The 25,008-nt window shown below is 33.9% G+C and overlaps 2 protein-coding genes across 3 annotated transcripts in view; one reads left to right on the top strand and one right to left on the bottom strand.

The window, feature by feature from the left end:
• The window catches only part of Eip63E (cyclin dependent kinase Eip63E), a 375,533-nt gene that overhangs the window by 10,918 nt on the left and 339,607 nt on the right, over window positions 1-25,008 (bottom strand). For both annotated transcript variants that reach the window (XM_065355991.1, XM_065355993.1), the window contains exons 7-8: window positions 15,968-16,154; window positions 516-730 (exon numbers count right to left, since the gene is read on the bottom strand). In XM_065355991.1, coding sequence (XP_065212063.1) covers window positions 516-730; window positions 15,968-16,154 — 402 coding nt within the window. The remainder of the gene's footprint in view (window positions 1-515; window positions 731-15,967; window positions 16,155-25,008) is intronic.
• LOC135839790 (uncharacterized) lies at window positions 20,665-22,849 on the top strand. The gene is made up of 2 exons (XM_065355994.1): window positions 20,665-20,935; window positions 21,038-22,849. The coding sequence occupies exons 1-2, from the start codon at window positions 20,891-20,893 to the stop codon at window positions 22,760-22,762; spliced, it is 1,770 nt and encodes a 589-aa protein (XP_065212066.1). The 5' UTR covers window positions 20,665-20,890; the 3' UTR covers window positions 22,763-22,849.

Below are 25,008 nucleotides of genomic sequence, written 5' to 3'. Positions count from 1 at the left end.
TTACCACGCGTATAGTATGGAGAATAAATTATTTATGAAGTATCTCAAGAAGCAGCCGGAGGGCATATTTCTATTTCGCAGTTGGCAATTTCCATCTTCTACCTTGCTTCTATCGTAAATTGATAAGTGATTGGAGTGGAAGGCGAAGGAGAGTGGAGTTTACTCGCGAATACCTTCTGAGGAAATTTTCATTCGGGATGTTATTGTTTGAAAGGGGTTAGGTGGTAACCCAAATTCGATATTTTAAAAATCAGACGACCTCTTAAATTGTAAATTTTTTAAAATAAAAACCTTTCACATTTCAAGTACTCTTTGCCCCTCTCCACTCCTAATAAATTTTTGTGCAAGTTTCACTCCTCAAATGGGAGTAATTCTTGAGATATGACTCAAAACTGGAAAACCTTTTTTCAAATGATTTGGTTGAATTTCTTCAGATTTTCCTCCACCAAATTTTCAGTCCAGTTTTTTTTCTACCCTTGATCATATGGATTTAAAAAATATCAATTTCAACTTACCCTGAATATTTTCTCTAGCTGATCGACTGTATCACGAACTCCAGGAAACGATGGCATTCCGGTAATCATTTCGATAAAAATACACCCCACGCCCCACATATCCAGAGACGTCGAGTATTCGGTTGATCCTAATAATACATCTGGTGGACGGTACCATAAGGTAACCACTTCGTGAGAATATGTATGGCTTGGTACTGACTTCGCTCTAGCTAAACCTGTAAACAAAGAAATTAGGAAATATAGGTTTAAAGATAATTATCACATTATGTCTCTTAGTATTTAAATTAATCCATATGCTTTAGAAATGCTCGAGATAGGTACTAAAATTTCAAACTCCATTTCGACTTTCCCAGAGTTTTTTTTTTCAAGTGCGCTGAAAATCACTACCTACTAATAAGATGAAACAATCATCATTCTTTCTTTTTACATGTGTTCCTTACAGAAAATTCTTGAGTTTTGAAAATCTATAATTAATTCTGTGACCAAGCTAGCAAGGTGCGTTTTGTTTTAGATGAAAGAATCAACCTTCTACTCTTCCAATACATTCTTATTTTCAGTGTAAGTGATTTGAATCATACACTTACAAAACATACTTTATGCAAACAATACTATTCTGCTTCCCGCCTATGGGATATTTACATTGAAAAATATGACTTCAGTGATGTGATTTTAGGGTGTCAGCCATTTTGGTTTTAAATCCCAGTTGACTGAAGATTTAATACCAAACTTCCAAATGGAACTAGTAACTTCCATGGAAGTTGCCAAGGAAATTGATGGAAATCTTACTTAATTCAAGGAAATCTGCAGGTAAGTATTGATAAAACCTTACCAGGAATACTGAAGGATTTATCAAAAAAAAAGGTATTGTGATGCTAACATACATATTCAATGCATGCCTTCTGGCTGGAATATGCACCACAGTGCTTCAAAATTGCAGAATTATCATGCTGAAAAAACCAGACATGCCTGAAGAAAAAGTGGAATCATATAGACTAACAATATGACAAGCAATATTAAGGTTATTTGACAGGTTATTTCTGAAACGCTTCAAACTATATTTACTAGCTAAAATACCAGATTATTAGTTTGGGTTCCGCAATAAACACTTGATGATTGGCTAGATCTACAGAGTCACAGCCATCATTGAAAGAGCACTTGAGGAAAAGAAATACTGTTCCTCAGCATTTCTTGATGTAGCACGAGCATTTGACTGAGTATGGCACAAAGAGATCCAATCAAAACTTGCAGAAATCCTACTAGGAAATTATGTTTGTTTGCTGAAATTGTATACTATAGGAGATCATTCAGGGTCTTCGATATCTACTAAAGCCTGGAACGATGTCATTAGTTGTTACAACGACATCGCTTAGAAGTTGTTAACAATACTGTTAGTAACAGGTTTCTATTATCGGCAAATTATTAACATCATTTTCTAACTAGTTTATTTGAAACGATGTTGTTAAAACTGTTGGTATTGCTATTGCGTTTGGATTGGCTCTCACATACACACACACCGGTGCTCATATAAGTGTGCGAAATAGGGTGGTCCTTATTTTTGAAGTTGGGATTTTTTCCGCTCCCACCCCCTAAAGTGGTGACCTTGGGTGAGAAAATAATTCCCTATATTCTATTTTTTCCATTTTCGAAAAATTTGGGCTGCGGTGGGCCCCTCAATTTTCAAAAATTTGAAAAAAACCTAATTCAAAGAAAAATGTTTCAAATTTCAAAATTTCGAGTTCCATCATTTCTAGAAGGTCCTTTTTGAGTAAAATAGACTCTCATGACGATTTTAGCCCCCTCACATGAAAACCAAGCTGACCCCACCAGAATAACTTAAATTTGTATTTTAGCTTTTCTGGTGGGGTCAGCTTGGTTTTCATGTGAAGGGGCTAAAATCGTCATGAGAGTCTATTTTACTCAAAAGAGACCTTTTAGAGACGATGGAACTCAAAATTTTGAAATTTTAAAAATTTTTCTTTGAATTGGTTTTTTTTTCAAATTTTTGAAAATTGAGGGGCCCACCCACGACCCTCTTCATTTAACAGGCCAGAACCGCCAAATCTGGCAACAATGCTTATCAGGCCCAAGTCGCGCTAGAGATAACATGCGTTTAAATGGGCCTGATACAATTTTGAACAGTTTTTCGTTAAATAACTTTTTTGTCAGTGATTTTATGAAAATTTTGTTGTAAAAGATCAAAAGGGAATAAAATTTGCAATCGAATGGTGTACCCATTGTTGAATTTTAGTCAATTTACTATTAATCAATTGGGAATGTGTGTGAAATGATTGTTGGGTGACCTCTAATTATCAGTAACTGCACCGAATATTTTCATTTAAATTGTATAAAACTATATATCGTTGGAAAGAGGATAAAAAACGCTACATTTTGAACAAAACAGGTGTCAAGTAATTTGTCATATTTTTGAGAACATCTTCAATTGAAAATTTGAATTGAATTATTTCAAATACTATAACAAGTGACTGAACACTCATATTGCTCAAAAGGTAGCATTTTTTATGCTCTTTCCAACGATGTATAGATTTGTATAATTTAGATGGAAATAATCGCTATAATATGTGATAATAGAGGACCTTCAATAATTACTGTAGACATTTTCCTTACTTATAAGCTTACTTACAAAGTGAAATTCAAAAGTACCCATACCATTCGATAGACAAATCAATCATCTTTCGACCATGCTAAAAAAATTTTTAGTAAAAGGTACTCCATAAAAAGAAATTAACGAAAAACTTCAAAAATGCACATTTTGCCATAACAACAATGTGTTTTCTGGGCCTGATAATCGTAAAAACGCGGCGTTGCCGTTAGCAGCGGTTCCGGCCTGTTAAATGAAGAGGGTCGTGGCCTCGTGGCCCACCGCAACTCGAATTTTTCGAAAATGGAAAAAATAAAAAATACCTAGGGAATTATTTTCTCACCAAAGGACACCACTTTGTGGGGTTGGAAGGAGGAAAGACCAAAAACAACTAATTTTAGGACATCTCACATAATATACGAATTTCAGCTATTCTGGGGGGTCAGCTTGGTTTTCATGGGAGGGGGCTAAAATCGCCATGAGAGGCTTTTTTACTCAAAAAGGACCTTCTAGAGATGATGGAACTCGAAATTTTGAAATTTGAAACATTTTTCTTTGAATTAGGTTTTTTTAAAATTTTTGAAAATCGAGGGGCCCACCGCAGCCCGAATTTTTCAAAAATGGAAAAAATAAAAAATAGGGAATTATTTTCTCACCCAAGGTCACCACTTTAGGGGGTGGGAGCGGAAAAAATCACACTTTTTTTTGCCATGTAGTTAAGGACCACCCTAGTGCGCAACCATTCATGTATTCATACAACAGATACAGTTTTCTTTGACGATGTGTAAGCGATACCGAAATAATCGTTTTATAAAAAGTGATTGTAATAACTAACAGGTTTGGGTTTCATTTGGTGATACTGATTACTAACAGGTAAGTATTGCTTTTAAACGATGCAATAGCTGTTATAACAGCTACTTCACTAACACCATCATTCCGGGCTTTAATATCTACTTATCATTCAATTCCGAAGTATGGGTAGCACAATATCGTTGTCTTAATACACAAAGTGGCCAACTCCATTTTTGTAAATTGTTTAGGAAATGCGAAAAACCGCATTATCAACTATTGATGGGTATTACATAGTTAAGGTTATTTATTAAAGTAAAAAAATACTGCTAAAAATTAAGCCACTTTGAGTAGAGTTAGATATTTTTCCCAACTTCAAACGCGGATACTACACCAATGAATTTCACCTGAGGTAATTTTCAATGTTGGAAGTTACATACAAAGTGTTCAACTTTCAGATGGTGTTCATAACTCATTTTCATGTAACGTAAAAATGAAACAGTTTCACATAGCTAAATACACAGTGCAGTATCCTTTAGCGGAGTTGGATAATTTTCCCGACTTCAACCACTGATAATAGACGAATGGACCTGCACACACTGAGAGAACTGTTTAGTAGAAGTTACTGTAAAATTTAGTAAAGAGGCCCTCTGGTAACCCTTTTTGTAGAATTTACTACATTTTGTAGTACATAATACTAAGAAATGTAGTAAATACAACAAAAAAGTGACCAGAGGTCCTCTTTACTAAACTTTTCAGTAATTTTTACTAAAGTGATTTTTCTCAGTGCAGGCGTGTTTTTAAGGTTTCAACTTATGAAATTAAGTGAAGAAAAATCAGATGTCCCTTATAACTCATTTTGGTTAAAAATTGGAGTTAGCCACTTTAAGACGACAATATGCCAACCTTATCAGTCAAATTTACCAAAAAATCATCACACGTTTTCACATTTTTAACAGGTGAGTAATGTGCATTTCATGCAAAATGAACAATGTAACATTCAATATTCCTTAAACAATCTAAGATTTATTGTTTCAGATTAACTTTTGATAATATGTACTCAAGTCTTAAGTATGTTCATTGATTTCTGTCCGAAGTACGTATTATCCAAACAGTAGCGTAGGAGATTTATCAAAGTCGATTTTATTTAGATTTCATATCAGGTGAATTTTCAACTCAACTGATTGCAAATTTTCATTAAAAAGTTCAATTTCATCTACTGTATCGAAAGAGGGCTTTGAACAATAATCAATCGAAACTCTATTGAAAAATTTATATCTAAGATTTCATTTCAATTTCATACTAGGTAGGTATACCCTATATGAATTATCGACTTCATCTTTTGGAAATCTTCATTAAAAAGTTTACAATTTATTATGGTTCCAATCTTTTATATCCAATTACATAGAAATTCCATCGGTTATTGTGATCAGAACATCAGATAATGTTATCACTTTTAACTGATCTTAATGAAGTTTCTGGGTTTATCGTGTTTTTATGTAAATTTATTATGTTTCCAACTCTTTTTCACCCAGTTTTTGCCCAATTTTTCTGAAATTTCAGAAGTTTTTTTCTGATTGACATTATTTTTACCTACCTACTTTTTTGTGATTTTTCAAAGTTATAACTTATTTTCAACACTTTTTCTGACAAAATCTGCAAAATTTTAGTTCAATGACTGTTAACACACTTTTAAGAAATAGAATGTGTTCATAAACTATGTCCAATAAACCATGTAAAAAATTTTGTCAAAAAAACTTGCTTTTTTTACATTCGCTTTTCAGTATTACACCTAGATACTTGAAACGTTCTTTGAAACTTTCATCGTTTCCTTAGTACGTACACAACTTGCAGTACAAAGCGTAGAAAACAATAACCCCGGCTCGAATTTCACATCTCCACTTCCCCCTTTCTCCTTTCTCAGGTTGTTTTTTCTCTTTATTCGCATCGAATCGAATTTTCCTGTAATGTTTCCACTAATAAAAAAATTAATTTGCTCTTGGCTGTTGTTTAACAGAAACGACGAGATGAACTCAGAGAATAGGGGTAAATCGATTACATTGAAGTAGTACTCTGGAGAGAAAAATTTTACAAGCCAAAAAAAAAGGAGGAAGAAAAAACCCAGGCACGAGCTGAGCCGGTGAGCATTTTGGTAACCTACATAATGAAAAACCTCGATACTTGAATATTTCATTAACACGACTCAGCAGAGGCGTTTGTTCGCTGACAAGATCGCGAGCTAGTGTAACATACAAAGGTCAGTCAACAAATAAGTTTCCCTCATTCAGAAAATTAGGAAGAGAAATACTTAGGAACTTGAAATTTTCGGGGAATCTTGATACAACCTTTGAGCACTACTCTGCAAAATTTTATTTGGATCCGGTCAGTAGTTCGTTTATAATGAGAGTTTGAAGATGTGATAGAAGTTTTATAGCGTGTCCGAGGTTCAAGTGGATCAAGGAGGAGTAAAAAAAATTTTTAATTTTGAAAAAAATACGCCAATGGATTTTTATAGATGCCTACTGATCCTCCATGAAGAAAAAACTGTTCTAATTTGAACAATATGTGAGTGGTGCCGAAAATCCAGAGGTGAGCACACGAGCATGATAAGTGATCACAGAGTAGGTTGCACAACTAGTGTTTCAAAAACGAACTCAACAGCCAAAATTGATGAAATTATACACAATAATCTTAATATCAGTATCAAAAACATCATATGTGAGCATGATGCTTCATATTTGACTACCTAAAAAACATTATTGAACTTTGAAAGTCATTTTCAATACCGCAAAATTTGAATGTGCTGCATCACAAACAAAATTTTGCTGCATGTCAAAAGAATAGTCAGAATTTGTGTAAGAATGATGAAAACAAGTTCCTTAACACAATGGTAACCAAAAACAGGGTTGAGTGCATCACTATGCCTCGCAAATTTGGAACAATCCCCATTGAGAAATCAATTTAAGTTTCAACTCGGACCCGCTATAAGACTCCTACCACATATTCAAACTCTCATTATAAACGAACAACTGAACGGATCCGAATAAAATTTTGCAGAGTGATGCTCAAAGGTTGTATCAAGATTCCTTGAAAATTTCAAGTTCCTAGGTATTTCCCTTCCTAATTTTCTGAATGCGGGAAACTTATTTGTTGACTGACCTTTGTATTTATGCTACGGAATCCTTTTTTTTTTTTTTTACATAAACTAGTTTTTAAATACACTATGTAGTTGGAATTTTCCGCGTATTTATCACTCGAAACTCTCGAAGCAGCGAACGAAAAATTAACTACTTTAAATTTATCGAGGCGGCGTAATTCGACTTCAAAAGCTCTCTTCTCTTCGTTCGCTGCTGCTATAAAATTATACGAGTAAGTACAGCGTAACGATGCGATGTCGTTTTTCGATTGCTAAAGCTCTTTAATCATTATCACATCGTCTAAACTCGATTTCCAACGTAAGCGATAAAAATTTGCGCACCGTGGATACGAGTATAAAAGTAGGTACCTAGCCGAACCTTTCACCCTTCGTGATGCAGTTTTTCTTAAAAGATGAGTGGAAGGCAGAAGGTGGCGGAAAAAGCAAACAGTGCGATGAGCTAACGACCGACATTTGACTCGGTGGCGGCGGTAGGGTCGACCTACATAATAAAGCTCTGAGACGTAGAAATTTTTCTCGTCTTTTCGTATACCTTTATTGGAAGACGAGGTAAATACACATTATAACGAGGTATTATGCTCGAATTAGATTTTATAAATAGGTAATCCGATAATTTTCTTTGTTCGTATAACTACCTCGTGCTAATTCGCATTTCTATTATCTGCTCAGATTAACTGTGTTTTTAACGATGTGTGTAGTGTGTTTGCAATTTGCATACTTATGTGTAAAAGAGAGGACTTGCCAATGACACTTTAATACATACATACATACAACAAGGGAGGTTAAAAGAAAAAGAGGACATTTTGAAAGTTCTTCCTATTTGAAAGTGAACTTGCAACTTATCAAAATAGAAAAGAAAAATTCAAGAAATTCAAGTATTCTAATGAGAATTCTTTATGAGAATTTTTCAAAAATTTTGAGCTAAAAATTGGGTTAGAATTTTTTAAATGCTTTAAACCCAAAGTTGAGTTGGAATTTTTCAAAAATTTTGAACACAAAATTGGGTTTGAATTTTTGTTTTTTTTTTCAAACGGTGCGGTGTCATCCGACCTTTCTAAATGAGTTGAAATTTTACAAGAAATCCAAACATCGCGAGGAAAATGTTTTTTTGAGCACGTTTAAAAAATTCTGAAGTTACAATTTGGATCAACATTTTTTGGTATTTTTGAAACAGCACCATCCGACCAATCAAAATGGGTTTTACAAGAAATGTAAACAACTAAACATCATGTAACTAAAATATTTTTTGAGCACTTTTGAACAAAAATGACTTCCAGACATTTCGTCAGCTTTCTTTGTAGAGAAGACTTCGTGAACGAGATAAAAATAAACTGAAAACGTATTTTTTATGCAACATGTTAAAAATTTGAAAAATATCGAAAAACTAATAACCTGCAGTCAAAATTTTTGAATTTTAAAATTAGATGTACACATTGAATTTAGAATATTTCTGGATTTTCAAATCAGGTTCGTCCCTTTGTTTTCAACAACAGACTTGTCAAAATGATTTTTTTAATTTTTCTATATGACACTTTAGAACGTTCCTACGTAACATGGGTGTCTATTATTTTTGGCTAGTCATTTCCCCTGACTTTTCCAGGTGTTCCAGATCAATTTTCCAGACCACATCTTAAAAGGGGGAGTCCTAAGGAACATTTTTAGCCCTTGTACTCAGAAAAAAAAATTGGCCGTACTTACAAAATGGCGGCCATTTTGATTGACAGGTCAACAAAAGTCGCAGGTTTGGCGTTCCAACATAGGACTTGCACGAAATTTTTTAAGCTGTACAAAGGTAGATCGAAAGATCAGGCAAAAATTTATCACCTGGCAAAATTTCAAATGCTAAAGTACCTTTTTCGATTTTTGGTAAATTTTTGAAAATCAATAAGTTAAAAATGAGGGAACAAATCAAAATTTTGCCACATTGACCAAGAAAGTTGAAATACCCTATTTTCGACATGCCAAATCGATTGGAAACTGTTTCAAATCGTTTTGAGCATTTCTGGAGCCTCCAGCAGATTTTTGAAACTCGAAATTCCCACAAAATTTCATCAAATGGAGCTGGAAAACCGAAATTTATTCTGCAAACTAATTTCAATACGCTACGAATTCGACTGCAGGTAGATTTCAAGTCGTTTTGAAGCCTCCAGCGACTTTTTGAAAATTACTGGAGGTTTCAGTAGATTTTTGAAACTTGAAATTTCATCAAATGGAGATGGAAAGCCGAAATTCATTTTGCAAACTAATTTCAATACGCTAAGATAACGGCTGCTGGTGGATTTCAAGTCGTTTTAAAGCCTCCAGCAACTTTTTGAAAATTACTGGAGCCTCCAGTAGATTTTTGAAACATGAAATTTCCCCAAAATTTCATCGAACGGAGATGAAAAGCCGAAATTTACACTGCACTCCAATTTTAACACCCTCTGAAGACGACTTCAGGTGGGTTCAAGTCATTTTAGAGTCTCTAGCGACCTTTTGAAAATCACTGAATCTCCACCAGATTTCTGAAACTTGAAATTCCCACAACATTTTATCAAATGGAAGTAGCAAGCTAAAATTTACTTCGCAAACTAATTTCAATGCGATATAAAGTCGACTGCATGGTGGTTTCAAATGGTTTTGAAGCTTCCAGCTACTTTTTGGAAATCTCAATTTTCTAAAGAACGCTATACAACCTTTCAAAAAGTCGCTGGAGGCTCCAAAATGACTTGAAATCCACCTGCAGTCGACTTCGTAGCGTATTGAAATTAGTTTGCAGAATGAATTTTAGCTTTCCATCTCCATTTGATGAAATTTTGGGGAAATTTCAAGGTTCAAAAATCTACTGAAGGCTCCAGTAATTTTCAAAAAAACGCTAGAGGCTCCAAAACGACTTAAAATCCCCCTGCAGTTTACTTCGTAGCGTATTGAAATTAGTTTGCAGAGTAAATTTCAGTTATCCAACTTCATTTGATGAAAATTTGTGGGAATTTCGAGTTCTAAAAATCTTCTGGAGGCTCCAGAACTGCTCAAAATGGTTTGAAACAGTTTCCAATCGTTTTGGCATGTCGAAAATAGGGTATACTCCAAATTTCAACTTTCTTGGTCAATGTGGCGAAATTTTGATTTTTTCCCCTCATTTTTGGCCTATTGCTTTTCAAATATTTACCAAAAATCGAAGACAGCACTTTAGCACTTGAAATTTTGCCAGGTGATAAATTTTTGCCTGATCTTTCGATCTATCTTTGTACGGTTTAAAAAATTTCGTGCAAGTCCTTTGTTGGAACGCAAAATCTGTGACTGTGGCCGACCTGTCAATCAAAATGGCGGCCATTTTATGAGTAGGGCCACTTTTTGTTTGAGTACAAGGGCTAGAAATGTTCCTTAGGACTTCTCCTTTAAGAAAAAAGTTGTCCCTGAGGATCGACTGGTGGGGGGGGGGGGGGGGTGCAATAGATCCTTATGCGGGCTCCCCGACTACTAAAGCTTTCGAAAATTTGTGTTTCGAGAAGTAAAAAAAATAATGTTATTCTTTTCATCACAGGCCCTTATCCGAAATTTGCAATTGATCGTTTTTTTCAAATTTCAGGCATTTTGCGTGAAAATTACGGATTTCTCTGACTTTTCCAGACCGACTAAATTCCCTGATTTTTCCAGGTTTTCCAGGAGAATGACACCCTGTGTAAATTACGAATTTAAAAGATTACTTTCGAAAAAAAAAACACGATTCCACTACTTTCTCTCTTAACCTCTTTCCTCACCCCACCACGTGGAAAAAAAAACATTTCACAGCCCACTTGATACCTACATTATCTCTGATCCATTTGCAAAACCAAATCAACCCTTCTCTCGTTAGCTGTTTCATAACTTTATCAATTTTTTCAGACAGCACTTGGAAAATATCTGCGGTTTGTTTTTAATTCGTCGAAAAAGTAAAAAGCAGAAAAACTTTCCAGTACCAGGAACCGTTTTAACGCTCGAGCTCGAATTTTCTATAACCATTAAAATCACGTCCAATAATCATCCATCAGAGTTGAACGTTTCTCGCTCCAGAGTATATAAGTTTTTACCCAACTTGCACATATTTATGGCCGTTCCGAACGAACGTTTCGTTTTGGTTCACGCATCATTCGTCACACCTCCACCTTGCCCCTCGTGCAAGTTGATTTTTCCTTCGGCACGGTCGACGTCGACGTCGTCGTCGTGTCGTCGTCGTTGTATTTTCAGGAAAAAAGCTCCGCGACTACTACGTCGCCCAACGCAGACTTTTCCTTAATTACACATTTCAATTTACCTAATTGAACTTTACGCGCGTTGTGGTTTTTTTCCCTTCAACTTTGCTGCGTCATCAGCTCGCGTTATAGTCTCACTAAAAATCATACTAATACTTGGCTCGTAACGAGCACTTTTTCGCTGCTCGCGTTATTAGAATATATAAAAGCTAAAATAGTTTCTCATTATTAGCCCGAAAGGCGAAAATAAAGATGAGATGTAGCCGAAATACACAAAAGCACCCCCTCAAGAATTTTCTTAACGTACAGCTTTATTTATACATACGCTATAAGCTTTAAAGTTGTTATACTTGTGTTTAATATATACCTACCTTACATGTGAGCAAAGCAAAGCTTTACACCACCGCAAGAAGCAAGTAAAAAAATACCCTACCAGTAGCGTTAACACACTTTATAGTTTACACCCAGCAGCAGACGTGCCGCTTTACCTACCGCCCATCTTGATATTCGAATTTTACTTCATCAAAACTCCGTAATAATTAAATATTTACTAAACAAAGAGTGAGCGAGAGAGGCGACAGAAACTTTCTCCATCTCTCGTTAAACACACGCGTTAAAATGTTATACTATATAGGCAGACTAAATGAAAATTTTTCATAGTGAAAAACAATAAAACACGAGATCTCTCAACTTTCTCGTCTTCTTCCACGCGTAATGATGAGAGAATTTCGCCTTCGCCTGTTTCCCATTCTCATTCTCCATCCCTTTGCGTGATGTTTCAATGGCACCCTCCTACACTATACGTTTTCGAAATTTACATCGTGAAATAATAATTCGCGTATATTACGCTCGGTGGAGTTTTTCCTCATCGCTAAATACACATGTACGCGATCCTATCGCCCGAGTAGGCACTGTATATCTTCTGTGTTTATTTTTTGTCAACTTGGATGGAGTTTTTTTTTCATTTTATATTTTTTTTCGGAGATAGAGAAGTGAAGAGTGGAATTTACCTCGTGACGTGTTTTGTAGAATACTTAGACTGATCCTGATCTCACCATTTGTACGAGGTGTTTTTTTTTGTTTTTTTTTTCATAAGCTCGATATATTTTTACGTATTTGATTCGATATTTATCGTGCTCCCAAGTTTTCATTTTATGTTCACCAAAGAAAAATCGAGGAGTTGAAAAGAATTTTATCAAAAAAAAAAAAAAAAAGGAGTAAAATCTCCATTGCGAGGAAGATTTCAAAATTGCATTTCAACACATAGCAGCTTGCTAGTGGTCTGAATTCGGTTTGGAAGGCACAGACATTGATCCGTTCAATTTACACAAACTGGCGTTGAAAATGGACGTCAGATTGAAAATCAGCGATCTAAAATTACTCCAAAGTAGTCGCCACCTGGAGCCAAAGTTGAAGTTTTTATCATTCTTTGCCTTTGGTTGAAATTGTAAAAGCCTTGTTTTCAGCCAAAAACATAGCAAAAAGTTTCGGATTCTGTCGAAATTTCTAAAAAAAGTTGTTTCTTTCCAAAAGTAGCTAAAAATTGTCGTTTTTTCGCAAAAAAATTGCCAGAAATCCTTGATTTTCTAGCAACATTGTCAACGTCTCGTTTTTTATTAACATTTTCCAAAAAAAAACTCATATATTTTTTATCAATAGAAATCTGCGAAAAAGTATCACTTCTTCGACAAAAATTGACAAAAAAGAATCTCTTTTTGCCAAAAATTCTTTCTTTTAATCAAATTGCTAAAAAATATGTTTTTTCTAATCTGAAAAGAAGGTAAACAATTTCCTTTTGCCAAAAATGACTAGAAAATGTTTTTTTTTTTGCAAAAAAATTTCAAAAAATGCCAATTTTTATTTAAAAAAAATTGTTCAAGTTTTATTTTTCTGCTGAGAGTTACTAAAAAGTTTCACTATTTACCAAAATTGAAAATTTTCGTTTTTTTTCTAAAAAAATTTCACAAAATTTCAATTTTTTCCAAAAAATTCCTTAAAAGTTTTGATTTTTGCCAATAATTGATGAAAGTTCTTGCTGTTAATCAAATTGCTAAAAAAATACGTTTTTTATAGAGTGGAAAAAAAGGTAAAAAATTCTCACTTTTGTGCCAAAAATGACTAAAAATTGTTTTTTTTTTGGACAAAAAATTCCAAAATATTTCAATTTTTACCAAAAAAAAGTTTAAAAGTTTCACTGTTTTGCTACGAGTTATTACTAAAAAGTTTCACTATTTTACCAAAATTAAACATTTTTGTTTTTTTGCAGAAAAATTGCATAAAATTTCAATTTTTTCGAAAAAAACTCCTTAAAAGATTCGCTTTTTGCCAATAGTTGATGAAAATTCTTGCTTTTAATCAAATTGCTAAAAAATATGTTTTTTTTTGAACTGGAAAAAAAGGTAAAAATTTTCACTTTTTTGCTAAAACTGACTAAAAATTGTTTTTTTTTTTGACAAAAAATTCCAAAATATTTCAATTCTTTCCAAAAAAAACGTTAAAAAGTTTTACTCTTTTGCTAAGAGTTATTACTAAATACCAAAATTGAAAATTTTCGTTTTTTTGCAAACAAAAATTGCATAAAATTTCAATTTTTTCGAAAAAAAACTCCTTAAAAGATTCGCTTTTTGAAAATAGTTGATAAAAATTCTTGCTATTAATCAAATTGCTAAAAAAATATGTTTTTTTTTAAACTGGAAAAAAAGGTAAAAATTTTCACTTTTTTGCCAAAAATGACTAAAAATTGTTTTTTTTTTTGACAAAAAATTCCAAAATATTTCAATTCTTTCCAAAAAAAACGTTGAAAAGTTTTACTCTTATTACTAAAAAGTTTCACTATTTTACAAAAAATGAAAATTTTCGTTTTTTTGCAAACAAAAATTGCATAAAATTTCAATTTTTTCGAAAAAAACTCCTTAAAAGATTCGCTTTTTGAAAATAGTTGATAAAAATTCTTGCTTTTAATCAAATTGCTAAAAAATATGTTTTTTTTTTTAAACTGGGAAAATGGTGAGAAATTTTCAAAAAGTTCCACTTTTTTATCAAAAACAACTGAAAATAGTTTTTTTTTGGCCAAAAATTCCAAAAGGTTTCAATTTTTGCCAAAAAAAAACACGTTTGAAAGTTTCTCTCTTTTGCGAAGAGGTACTAAAAAGTTTCACTAGTTTGCCAAAATTAAAATTTTTTGCTTTTTTACAAAAAAATTGCATAAAATTTTTTAAAGTTTCCCTTTTTGCCAATAATAGAAGAATCTGACTTTTTCACCAAAAAAAGTCTTGCTTTTTAGCTGAAAATTGCTAAACAGTTTCCACAAATTACTAAAGTTGTCATTTTGGCAAAAACTTCCAAGAAAACCTTAATTAAAAAAAAAAAAAGTTCTAAAGTTGCGTTTTTTTGCCAAAAATCATCACTTTAATGCCAAAAATTACCAAAAAGTTGTGAAACAGTCTCATTTTTCTGATAAAGATGTTAAAAAAGGATAATTTTTGCCAATAAATAATGTCAAAAAGTCCTTTACATAATGTATTTTTAAATCGAATAGTCGTGACTTTTTTGTGATTTTTCTTCTGCATTCAAATATTTTGCCAACCCCTTTGTATATTTTCCTGCGTAACTTTTTCGCACTTCAAAAAGTTGTTAATAGATCAATTTTCTTGAATTTTAAAATTCTGAAAAATTGTGTAAAGAATTTATTGAAACTTTTTTCTAAGTTCTTGAAAATTGATAAAAGTTTAAAATGATATAATTATTGGAATTTGAAAAGTCTGATATTGACCAGTCCATAGGATTTTTTTAAAGTAACCAAAATGCGCTCAAATGCTTGTGCAAAAAACTCCGAACCTCCCATCCTTATGAGGTTTAAGATCCTCAGCATCGAATCACTTTTTCCCTATTTTATTTTCAATTTTTTTTTTGAATCGAAAATAATTAAAAGATATCTTCCTACCATCAAAAAATTAAATTGTTTTAGTTTTTTCTTCTTTTTTGAGAGAGCTGATGGATAATTTTAGGTATTCAATGTTGGCACAAATGAGCATAAAAAAAAAATGAAAAACTCAAAAATGACTACTTTTTAAAACGACGATGTAACGAGACCAACGCCTCATAAAGTTTGGTTTGAGAGGTTCAAAATTTTTGGCACATTCGATTGACCTCCTTCCTTTCCAAACATAAGAAAAATGCAAAAAAATGACCCATTTTAGTCCCTCCCTATTATTATGCATTCACTAAAAATTGACCAAATTGACGAAGTGGTTGGAAGGCTCATTTGATGTAATCATTCGTTTTGTTTTTATACTGTAGGAAAATAAAGAAAAATTAGGTCGTCTAAATAAAACTCGAAAACAATTATTGTAAAATTTTTCAAAATCGAATGTTGAATTTTTTCATGGAAAACATGATTTTCAAGCATTTAAAAAAATTTGAAACATCCTGTTGAAAAATTTGTGAAGATGGAGTTTGCTCACACGTGAGGCTTATTATAGCCAATTGCGATGGTTTTTTTTTAGAGGGGGAGGGGCACTTCTGAACCTCGAAAAAGTCGTTTATTGTTTTTTTTCGAGCATAAACGAATTTTGTCGCTGAATTTCGCTGACTGACTTCTGACCTAAACTGAGACACCCTGTATGTTATAATTATCCAGCCATGCCACACGTAATTAAAAAGCAACAACGAAGTAGAAATAATTAAATTCAATTACCAAAATCGGCCAACTTGAGCTCGCCTATTTCGCTGATGAGTAAATTCTGCGGCTTTACGTCTCGATGCAGCACTCGTCGTTTATGGATATACTCTAAGCCTCTTAATAATTGAAATAAAAACAATTTAACATTTCCGTAATGCAGTCCGCCGCTATACCTTTCCATATACTGCGATAAATCAGTGTGCTGAAATCATAATAATAAGAGTACCTACACTAGTAATACGTTGAGCTATACCTATTAAATATTTATTATAAATGCATTACGAGTAGGAACGAGGCGAGGTTGAAAGGGGGAATCGCGAAATGACAGATTATTATTAAACTTGAACCCACTGAGAGAGCTCGTATGTGGTTGATCATTCGAAAGAAGCTGAAGAGCACTTGAAAAATTTAAGAAGTAGGTATATTTCCTTTCAAAAAAATAATATTATAATTAACGTACGATATGGCATAAAAAAATAACTAGGTAATGGAACGAGAAAGGAGAAGGGAAGTTTTATTTGATTACTGTATTGGAATTGTGGCTATTAACCGAGCTAACGTTGGAATCGCGAAGGGAGCAGGGGGATATTTGTATCGATTTCAACCATCTAAATGGGTTTAGCTTTTAAGTATCTCAAGATTTGAATCTCGTTTCCGTTTTGCTTTCTATACATAAAAGCGAGGGATCATTTTTCTTACTAAAAGAACTCGTAGCTCGCAGCTCGCGAGCGATGCCACTGAGAAGGTTGCAATTTGATATTAAAACAATATCAGACGAGTTCGTCGTTCGATTGTTATACTCGTAGTTCGGACTTTGAATTATTTTCGTTTCGCCACGAACCGTCAAGTTCGATGCAAATTTCAATTATCATTTTGAGCAGCGAATTGATTATAAAGCTGAGTGTTTCGTGTGACACGTTGTTTTAGGTCTATGTTATAAAATGTTATTAATTTCAGAGCGATAAAATGACGTCCTGCTTGTTTTCCCTGCACCTTTACCTCTATTAGGCTATATACAGCAAGGTAAATTGGGTGTTTTGTTTCAAGATTGGAGGAATACTCTCACTTTGGGTTGTGTTTCAGCTTTGATGAAGTTGACTAAAAGTGATTCATTTTGAGGCGAGGAAAAGGAAATAGATTCGTTTAACGAGATTAAAGCCAGAAACATTCGATTCCCTGGAGCAACAATTCAAGCATACAGAATTTCACATTATCTTCCATACCGATCTCTTTTTCGAATTTTATGACGAATGAGAAAAAGAAAAAAAACTCACAAAAATATAAGTTTTCGTATATTTACTCTGGTATAAGGTAGATATTGATGCAAATTACACATTTTGTTTTGTGATAAAGAAAAATGGAGGAAATGAGCGGTTGTTGGTTACTTCAGGGGAGTGCTCCTCGTAGACGAAGATGAATCGTCGGACCTCTGGAAAATGGTGGCATTATTTTCAGTAACTTTGTCCACCTGACAGGACTGAAGAGTGGTAGAAATTTTGCTGATTATGAACTCTTGAGCTTCCAGATCATTGACAAGGTCTTCGTTAATCATGACTGATCTCAATGTTTCAACATCATTGGAAGACGTGAATAACTTTAGTATTGATTTACACAAAGATTCGCTCACTGTGTTTTTTTCTTCAGTTCCTAGATCATCGAGTGTCATCAAATTGTCAACGATTTTCAACATCTTAATTGTTATAGGAGGATCTGCTCCATAGGCTTGATCAGCGATATTTCTCAGAGGAATTCCATTCGCGGAGTAAATCTGCTCAAACACGTGTGAAAGTGCAAGCAAGTTGCAATGTGGATAGAAATAATGAAAATAGAGTTAGTTTCGAACAATATTTTAAATGTTGTACTTACAAAAAATGCGCACAGCAAGCCACAAATGAGACTTATACTCATTTTGTACGTTTTTACCACACGATAGTGTGCACAAAATGTGAAATCGAAATCGTCAATTTACAGTTTATCATATATTTATATATACAACGTGAAATGTTTTCCATACTCAGTTATCGGCACATCAGAAGAAGAAAAAAACGATTCAAGTTGAAAAAAACCCATAAGCGTGTTAATAACCATACAGGTAGGTACATTAATACGAACATTTTATTTTCTTTTGACTGCTGCATTCAAACCAGCGGATGGAAGTTTCCATCTTGACATTCGCGATAGATAGGTAGATCATTTGAATGCATAAATTGAGCAGTGTAATTTCAGCTGTAATCGTTTTTCTTCCATTTTTCTCGTTTTTATTCCTTATGTTTTTCTATGAATACTCATTCATTTTTACTACATTTTTTTCATCGATTCAATGCATATAGATTTAAGGTAGATATTTCTTCATTGAAAACCATTCAAAGTGTTTGTATCAAGATTCAATTCCCTCTCATCAAATTGCGAAAAAAAATCGAAAGATGTTGACTAAATTTCATGAACCCCACCCCACCCCTCTTACATACCTTCTTTAAAAATCAGTTTCAGGTTTCTGCATCTTCAGGTCAAGTCCATTTTTGAGATGAAAAACACCCTTTAAAAAGCAAAGATAATGAAAGTCAAAATTCTTAAGATACTTTCATTAGTGATAATCTATTCAAATTGAATTTTCGTAATTCATATTTTTTTCAAACTCTTTTTCTTCCTAATTTTTTTTCAAAGTTATAAAATCGAAAAAATTTGAAAAATTGCTCAAAAAAATAAAACAGGGTGTCTATAGTCTTCTGGAGAAATGATTTTTCCTGCCTGTTCCAGTTTCCCACACCGGTTTTGCCTAGTTTCATGATTCATTTCAAACAAGACAGTATCGAACACAGAAAATGACTGAAAGAGGCAAAAGCAATCTTTTCATACTTCTGGTATCCAAATTTTGGAACGAACAGAGGGGGGGGGGGGGGAGAGATTCTGTCATTGTGTTGACTTCTCAGATTCGAAAAAATACCCGGAAAATGTTCCTCAAATATATTCTCGCCTTCCAGGCATTATTGAAGGGAATTAATGTGCATCAACATTTTTTGAAAATGGCGAAAATTCGCTCAACTTGACAATTTTTTGACTGAAAAAATGAGATGGATGATCTGGGGACAGTAGGGATCATTGAGACCAACCGTACGTTGATGATGAGGAAGACGAGTGGTTCGAAATGACCGACCATTATTTCCCAACATTTTGTTGCTACTTACGTCAAGATCTTTAATTCTGAAAGGATTGTGAGGTATTTCTATAACGGTGAAAAAATTTGGGAACATTGAAACCCTTCTGTTCACCCATGTTAAGTCTCTCGTGTCTCAAATCAGAACTGTGTATTAAGAAACATAATAAGTATTTCAATTTATAGCCTAAATCAGAGAGTCTTGAGAATCATCAAAATTTTTGTCATTTTTCAAAATTCCTCAAAGGTTCAAAAATTGGAGAAATGCTAATTTTTTAAAATTTTGAGGTTTTCCATCTCCCCTCCCTTCTTGAAGGATTTACTTCAAATTTTTAGTCAAAAAATTTTCAAATTTGGAGAATGTTTTAATTCTAGACAAAAACAATTACTGCATTATTATTACTTAGCAAACAAAATGTGGCCATTTCAGTGCGGAAAATCTGTTTTCAATGAAGAAAAGAAATGTAAATTTATGGTGAAAAAAAAGATTAAGTACTAGCCCTGGAACTAATATCAACAACCCCCCCCCCACCACCGAATTTCATAATTTCCAGTTATTTTAAAGCCTCCAAAGCGATTTTAGATTTTCCAGAACTTTTTCATTTCTCCAGAAGGCGTGAGTATAGTGGCTAATTCTTGATCTGTTGAACGAGGTTACTCTTATTTGAGATGATTCCAAGATTGACACATCGAGTGACGTGTTTTTTTTACCTTCATATTTGCTTACGAAAAAAATTCAAATTATCCATAAAAATCATTTGAGATGTGCGTCTGAAAATTGACCCAAATGTGAATAAATTCATTAAAAGCAAATAGAACTACAAGCAAAAATTTTATTTTTATTTTTTTGAACTTTTACTTTTCCCCCTTAAACTACATCAAAACAACACACTTTAGGTATCCGTTCCGAAATCAGCCCAAATGTGATTCCCCTATAGTTAAACAGGTCGAAAATAATTTTGTAGATTGATTTTTTGCTGCTCAAATTCATTTCCACGCCTTTCTAAAAAAATACAAAGATTCTGGAGAAATCGAAAATCGCACTGGAAGCTCCAGAATGCGTCGAAATGGTAAAATTCATGGTGGGGGAGGGGAGTAGGTTGGTTTTTGACAATATACAAACATTTGTGCTAATTTCAAAAATTTTCCTATCAACAAAAACATATCGACTTTTAAAATTTTTTTCCTAGGTAATAAAACTGCTGGTCAAAAAATCACACTCGAGGTATCCGTCTTGAAATCATCCAAAATGTGCTTCAACTCGTTAAACAGGTCAAAAATAAGCTATCTACAGCTCGATGTATAGCAGCCAAAATCAATTCTCACATCTTCTGGAGAAATTGAAAATCGCACTGTTAAGACTGGACTTTGTATGGAAAGCAACTAGGTAAGCATCGATCGAGATCAGAAATTATTTGGACTATCTTCCTCCGGTATTTTCCCGACTTTGAACCTCCATTGTAGGTAATCTTAAAACGTATTTTTCTGCGTGAATTTTTATTTTTTATTTTTTCAAAGAAAAAAGACGACAGCGCAGTCGAAAAAACAATATGCTCATAAATTTCGGCAAACGTTTCAAATTCAGCCGATCTTCGAATTCATCATAAATGTACTGGTAGAATGAGTCAATAAAAAATAAAAAAACAATTTGAACTTGCCATTATTTTACGACATGAAAATATCAAGGTGAATGGCGCGAAATGAAACACACATCCCATGACAATAAATTGGTTCTGAAAACGTTTAATTCGTTGTGCGAAAAAGATACCTAAAACGTCACAATCATGGGGGTTGACTCATCACACTGGATATCCACAGTTCTTATCGGGGTAAGTAAATTACCTACCTAAAGCAAAACTTTTTTCTCTTATCTAAGCCATAGCCAATGCATGACTATACGAAAACTACTATTTCATTTGGAAAATTTTCAGTTCGCTTTCGTTCTATTTGCAACAGCAGAATCAGACTTGACGAATGTGAGTTCGGATCATCCGTCTTCAAATACTCCAATCAATATAGAAGCCCCTAATGCCGAACCAGAAGTCGCTCAACCCAATAACGACATCAGCATCAAAACACCTACCAGCGACCCCAACATCGAGTCTAAAACTACATCAGAGGAAATTCCTTCAACTCCATCGACAAAGGATGAAATCGAATCACACCTCTTGCTCCTACAATCTCAAATCTCACCCACATCATTCGATCTTCTATCTGCTGACGTGTTATCAGAACCTAACCCATTCAAGTATTTAGTTCGTAAAACGTACAAGTTACCATTTCAAGATATTTTGACAGCGATCTCAGATGTGAAGTTTGTTTTAAATTCGAATATGCTTCCAGAACTGTATATTCCATACGTGCAAGCTCTGAACTCGATTCTTAATTGTGAAATTGCTCTTACAAGCGCTAAAATCGATATTTTAGATATTCAGAGTGAACATCAAGCGAACTCTAAGACATATAATTTCCTCATACCATCTAGTGTATCATCGCCATTTGAACTATCCGGTTCGGGATTATTTTCTAAAGAAGTATTCTTCGATCCTGATACACCTTTAGAGCTTCTTAGGAAATTACTGAGCATTCCAAAAAAAAATATTCCTTATTGGAGAGCACGTTTGAAAGATTATCATCAACAAACGGAAGAAGAATTGAACAGATACACTCGCCGGGAGGGGTGGCCTTACATCTGGTACAGCTTTAGCCTGAGTTCGGTTTTTAAAGACGATTCCATTTTGGATGATATGAAACGTGATATGGATATACTTCGACGTATATCGACCACTGCTCATCGTTCGAGTTCTTCTGAAAATGCACCAACTCCAAATCCCAACTCAAAAGTGTCTCAGCTCGATAACAATGCTAGAAATGATACTCCCACCAAAGATGATAACATCGAATTGCCCCCTTCTCCATTAAATGATTCAACAAATACATCAAATACACCTGAAATTGTATCAGCAACACCTACAAAAGATGAAATCGAATCTCGTCTTCAGCTTCTAAAACCTTACATCGCCCCCAAATCATTCAATCTCTTATCAACTGCCGTATTATTAGAGGCCGATCCTTTTCAGTATTTTCTTCGTAAGACGGTGAAATTACCATATATGGATACCTGGAAGGCAACCTCTGATATGCGTTTAGTTTTGTATTCGAATTTACTTCCTGAGATCTACGTCCCATACGTTCAAGTACTCAAGTCACTCCTCTGTTGTCAACTCGCGCTTACAGGAGCGAAAAACGATATTCTAGAAATTAGAAGAAAACTTCGTGCAAACTCGATGAAAAGTTCATCGATACCATCACCACCTGGACTCTCTGGTTCCGGATTATTTTCTACCGATGTTTTAGATGATCGTAATCCACCTTTATGCCTAATTAATCAATTATTGCGCATTTCAAAAGAAAAGATTCTCCTGTTAAGACCCAATTTAAGATCTATCGTACAACGAGGGGACAGAATTTACTGGAATGTTGTGCATCAAGTGCGGCGATCCTATATGCGGTATTGTGACAGTTTGAATACATTTGTTGGACAAGAATCCATTCTTGAAGACTTGGCACGAGATGTGGAGAAACTTCAACATGTGTCAACTACTGTTCGAGGTTCTGTTCTTCGTGATGGGACAGAAGGTGAAAAAATTGGCTAGTTTTTTCGATTCTTTGGGCACATTTTACATTCGCAATGTTGCCAAATCAATGATACTAGAATTGAATGTTGAATAGAGAGAATAAACAATTTTTATCGGATGAGATTTTTCTTTTAATTGAACTCTTGGATGAAAAGGAAGTTGAAACTGAATACTAATGGTGCGGATTGGGTAGGTTGAGGACCCCAGGCGGATGCATCAAATAAAGAGTCCTCAAAATTTTGCCCTCCCTGCAGGCCCCGCCCAAAATCTTTCTCCTTCTGTTTTTTTCCCAGGTTTGTATACTTGAATGCAAGTTGTATGCAGTGAACATACAATTGATTTTTCCTTCGATTTTTTTATCCATCTTGAACTTGTTAAAAGTATGAAAGCTACAGATTTTTTGATCATTTTTCGTCATTTTATTATGGAGAGAAACATGCCTAAAAAGATCATTTCTGATAACGCAGCACAATTTGAAAAATTTAAATCATTCATTGATCACGTTTGGAGAGAAAATTTAAAAAAGAACAAAGAATTTGTTCACTTCTTGCTTGAAAACAATATCGAATGGAAGTTTATTACCAAAAATGCTCCCTGGATGGGGGACATCTCAATACCACCTATAGTACATAGAAGGCCTGAGCGCAGAATTGTTATCTCCTTCTGAGGTCACACCTAGTAGGAACTTGATTGTGTTTATCATTTGAATTTTAATATATATTTAAATGGCGAATTCGTGAAATTGAGTAAAACTTTTGTTAAAAAAGTTATTTAAATTATAAAATTTAATTAATATTTGTTGTAAAATGTGTTCTAGTAATGATACTGATGTTTTCAACCATAGGTAGTGTTAGTTTATTTGATTTGTGTACAAAAATTAATTTTTTGCAACTCGTTTGTGTTGTGTGATTTGAATGGATAGTGATGTAATGTATATTAAAATTGTAAGAGTAGGAATTATATGCCTTAAAGCCACTGCCAATATGTGCAAATATATGTGTTCACGTATGTCACCCTTTACCAATTAGGTAATAATAAGCGTGGTCAAGGTATTCTTTTGGCTAAGTAGCCAAATTGACTACCTGGACTTGTCGCAGTTCTACAACAACAAGAGTCACAAATTGATAAGTTAAAAATACCCATAAAAATTGGAGAGCTCAGGCCCTCGGTTAAAATGGTTTTTCTATGTTTAATATTTTATTTCAATTAAGTTTTTAGTTGTGTCAAGTTCTTGCCTTGTAATTCGCCAATTACATTGTATTTTATTTTGTGTAATACAAGTGCTTGTGTTTTACCGGAATGATGTTATAATGAAATAAATAGTGAACAATGCAATCGCATTAAGTTGGAGAAAAATTACAATATGTTTTAAATCTATTTCTTGGGGACCAGCCAGCTAAAGGTATGATGGATATTACACAAGAAATCATCATCATCTCAAACCAATTGAAGCAACTTTAAATTCCAAAATTCTTCCGGATGGATATCAACAGGCATAGGTACAATGTTTGCAAAGAATTTCAAGAGAAATCTCCGTCATGTATGCAATATTTGGTAATCGTTTGGTGTATCTTAGTCTTTGAGTTGGAGATTATGTTCACGTATATTTACAATATTTTGTATGTGTTGAATTGATGAGATCTTCATCTACTTCTTTGCTATATTCCTCATTGTAAATTGTCATCCTCCAGAGTCTTTCTCAGTATTCTTTTAGAAATTAGATCATGAACGATTGTAATTCTTATCCTTAATGATGAAAACAGTGTTGTTTATGAGCTCATTTATACTTATTTTTTCATTTAAATCATTCCCATGTGAACTCAAATTAATCATTAAATGTCAGAATGTGATTAAAAACACAAAATAAAATGTTCTCAGGATTTATTTCGTTCTAGTGCATTAATATTTCATTCATTTCTATAGTGTTATCAGAGTACATACTCCCTACTAGCGATGACATCACAAAACATCGCTCAGGGCTTCGACATCTCGTCGTTGTGGTTCCATATCCTTTACAGGACATTGGAAATCGCATTAAGTGGTACCCCAACAGGGTGAGGCGAATGCCTATATGCCACTGTGATTATTCTAGGGAATCGACATTTTTTGAGCTAACACGTAGTAGTTTCCAGTTGCTTTCTACGCTATCTACAAAGTAGCTCATACATCGCTAGCCGGGTTTTTACAACCCTGAGTTCAGTAATCACTGCTACCTATAGGTGCTCAACCAGTTACAGCTTTTTGATACCGGCAACAGATTGCGT

This window comes from Planococcus citri, chromosome 3 (assembly GCF_950023065.1).
Source record: "Planococcus citri chromosome 3, ihPlaCitr1.1, whole genome shotgun sequence".
NCBI classification, from domain to species: domain Eukaryota; kingdom Metazoa; phylum Arthropoda; class Insecta; order Hemiptera; family Pseudococcidae; genus Planococcus; species Planococcus citri.
Note: the sequence above shows the minus strand (reverse complement) of the source record. Positions and strands in the feature narration are given on the sequence as shown.

Bases quoted from the DNA above. Each gene is read 5' to 3' on its own strand.
- LOC135839790 (XM_065355994.1), top strand. From the start codon at position 20,891: ATGGGGGTTGACTCATCACACTGGATATCCACAGTTCTTATCGGG. The intron at 20,936-21,037 runs GTAAGTAAATTA...GAAAATTTTCAG, and splicing joins TATCCACAGTTCTTATCGGG to TTCGCTTTCGTTCTATTTGC.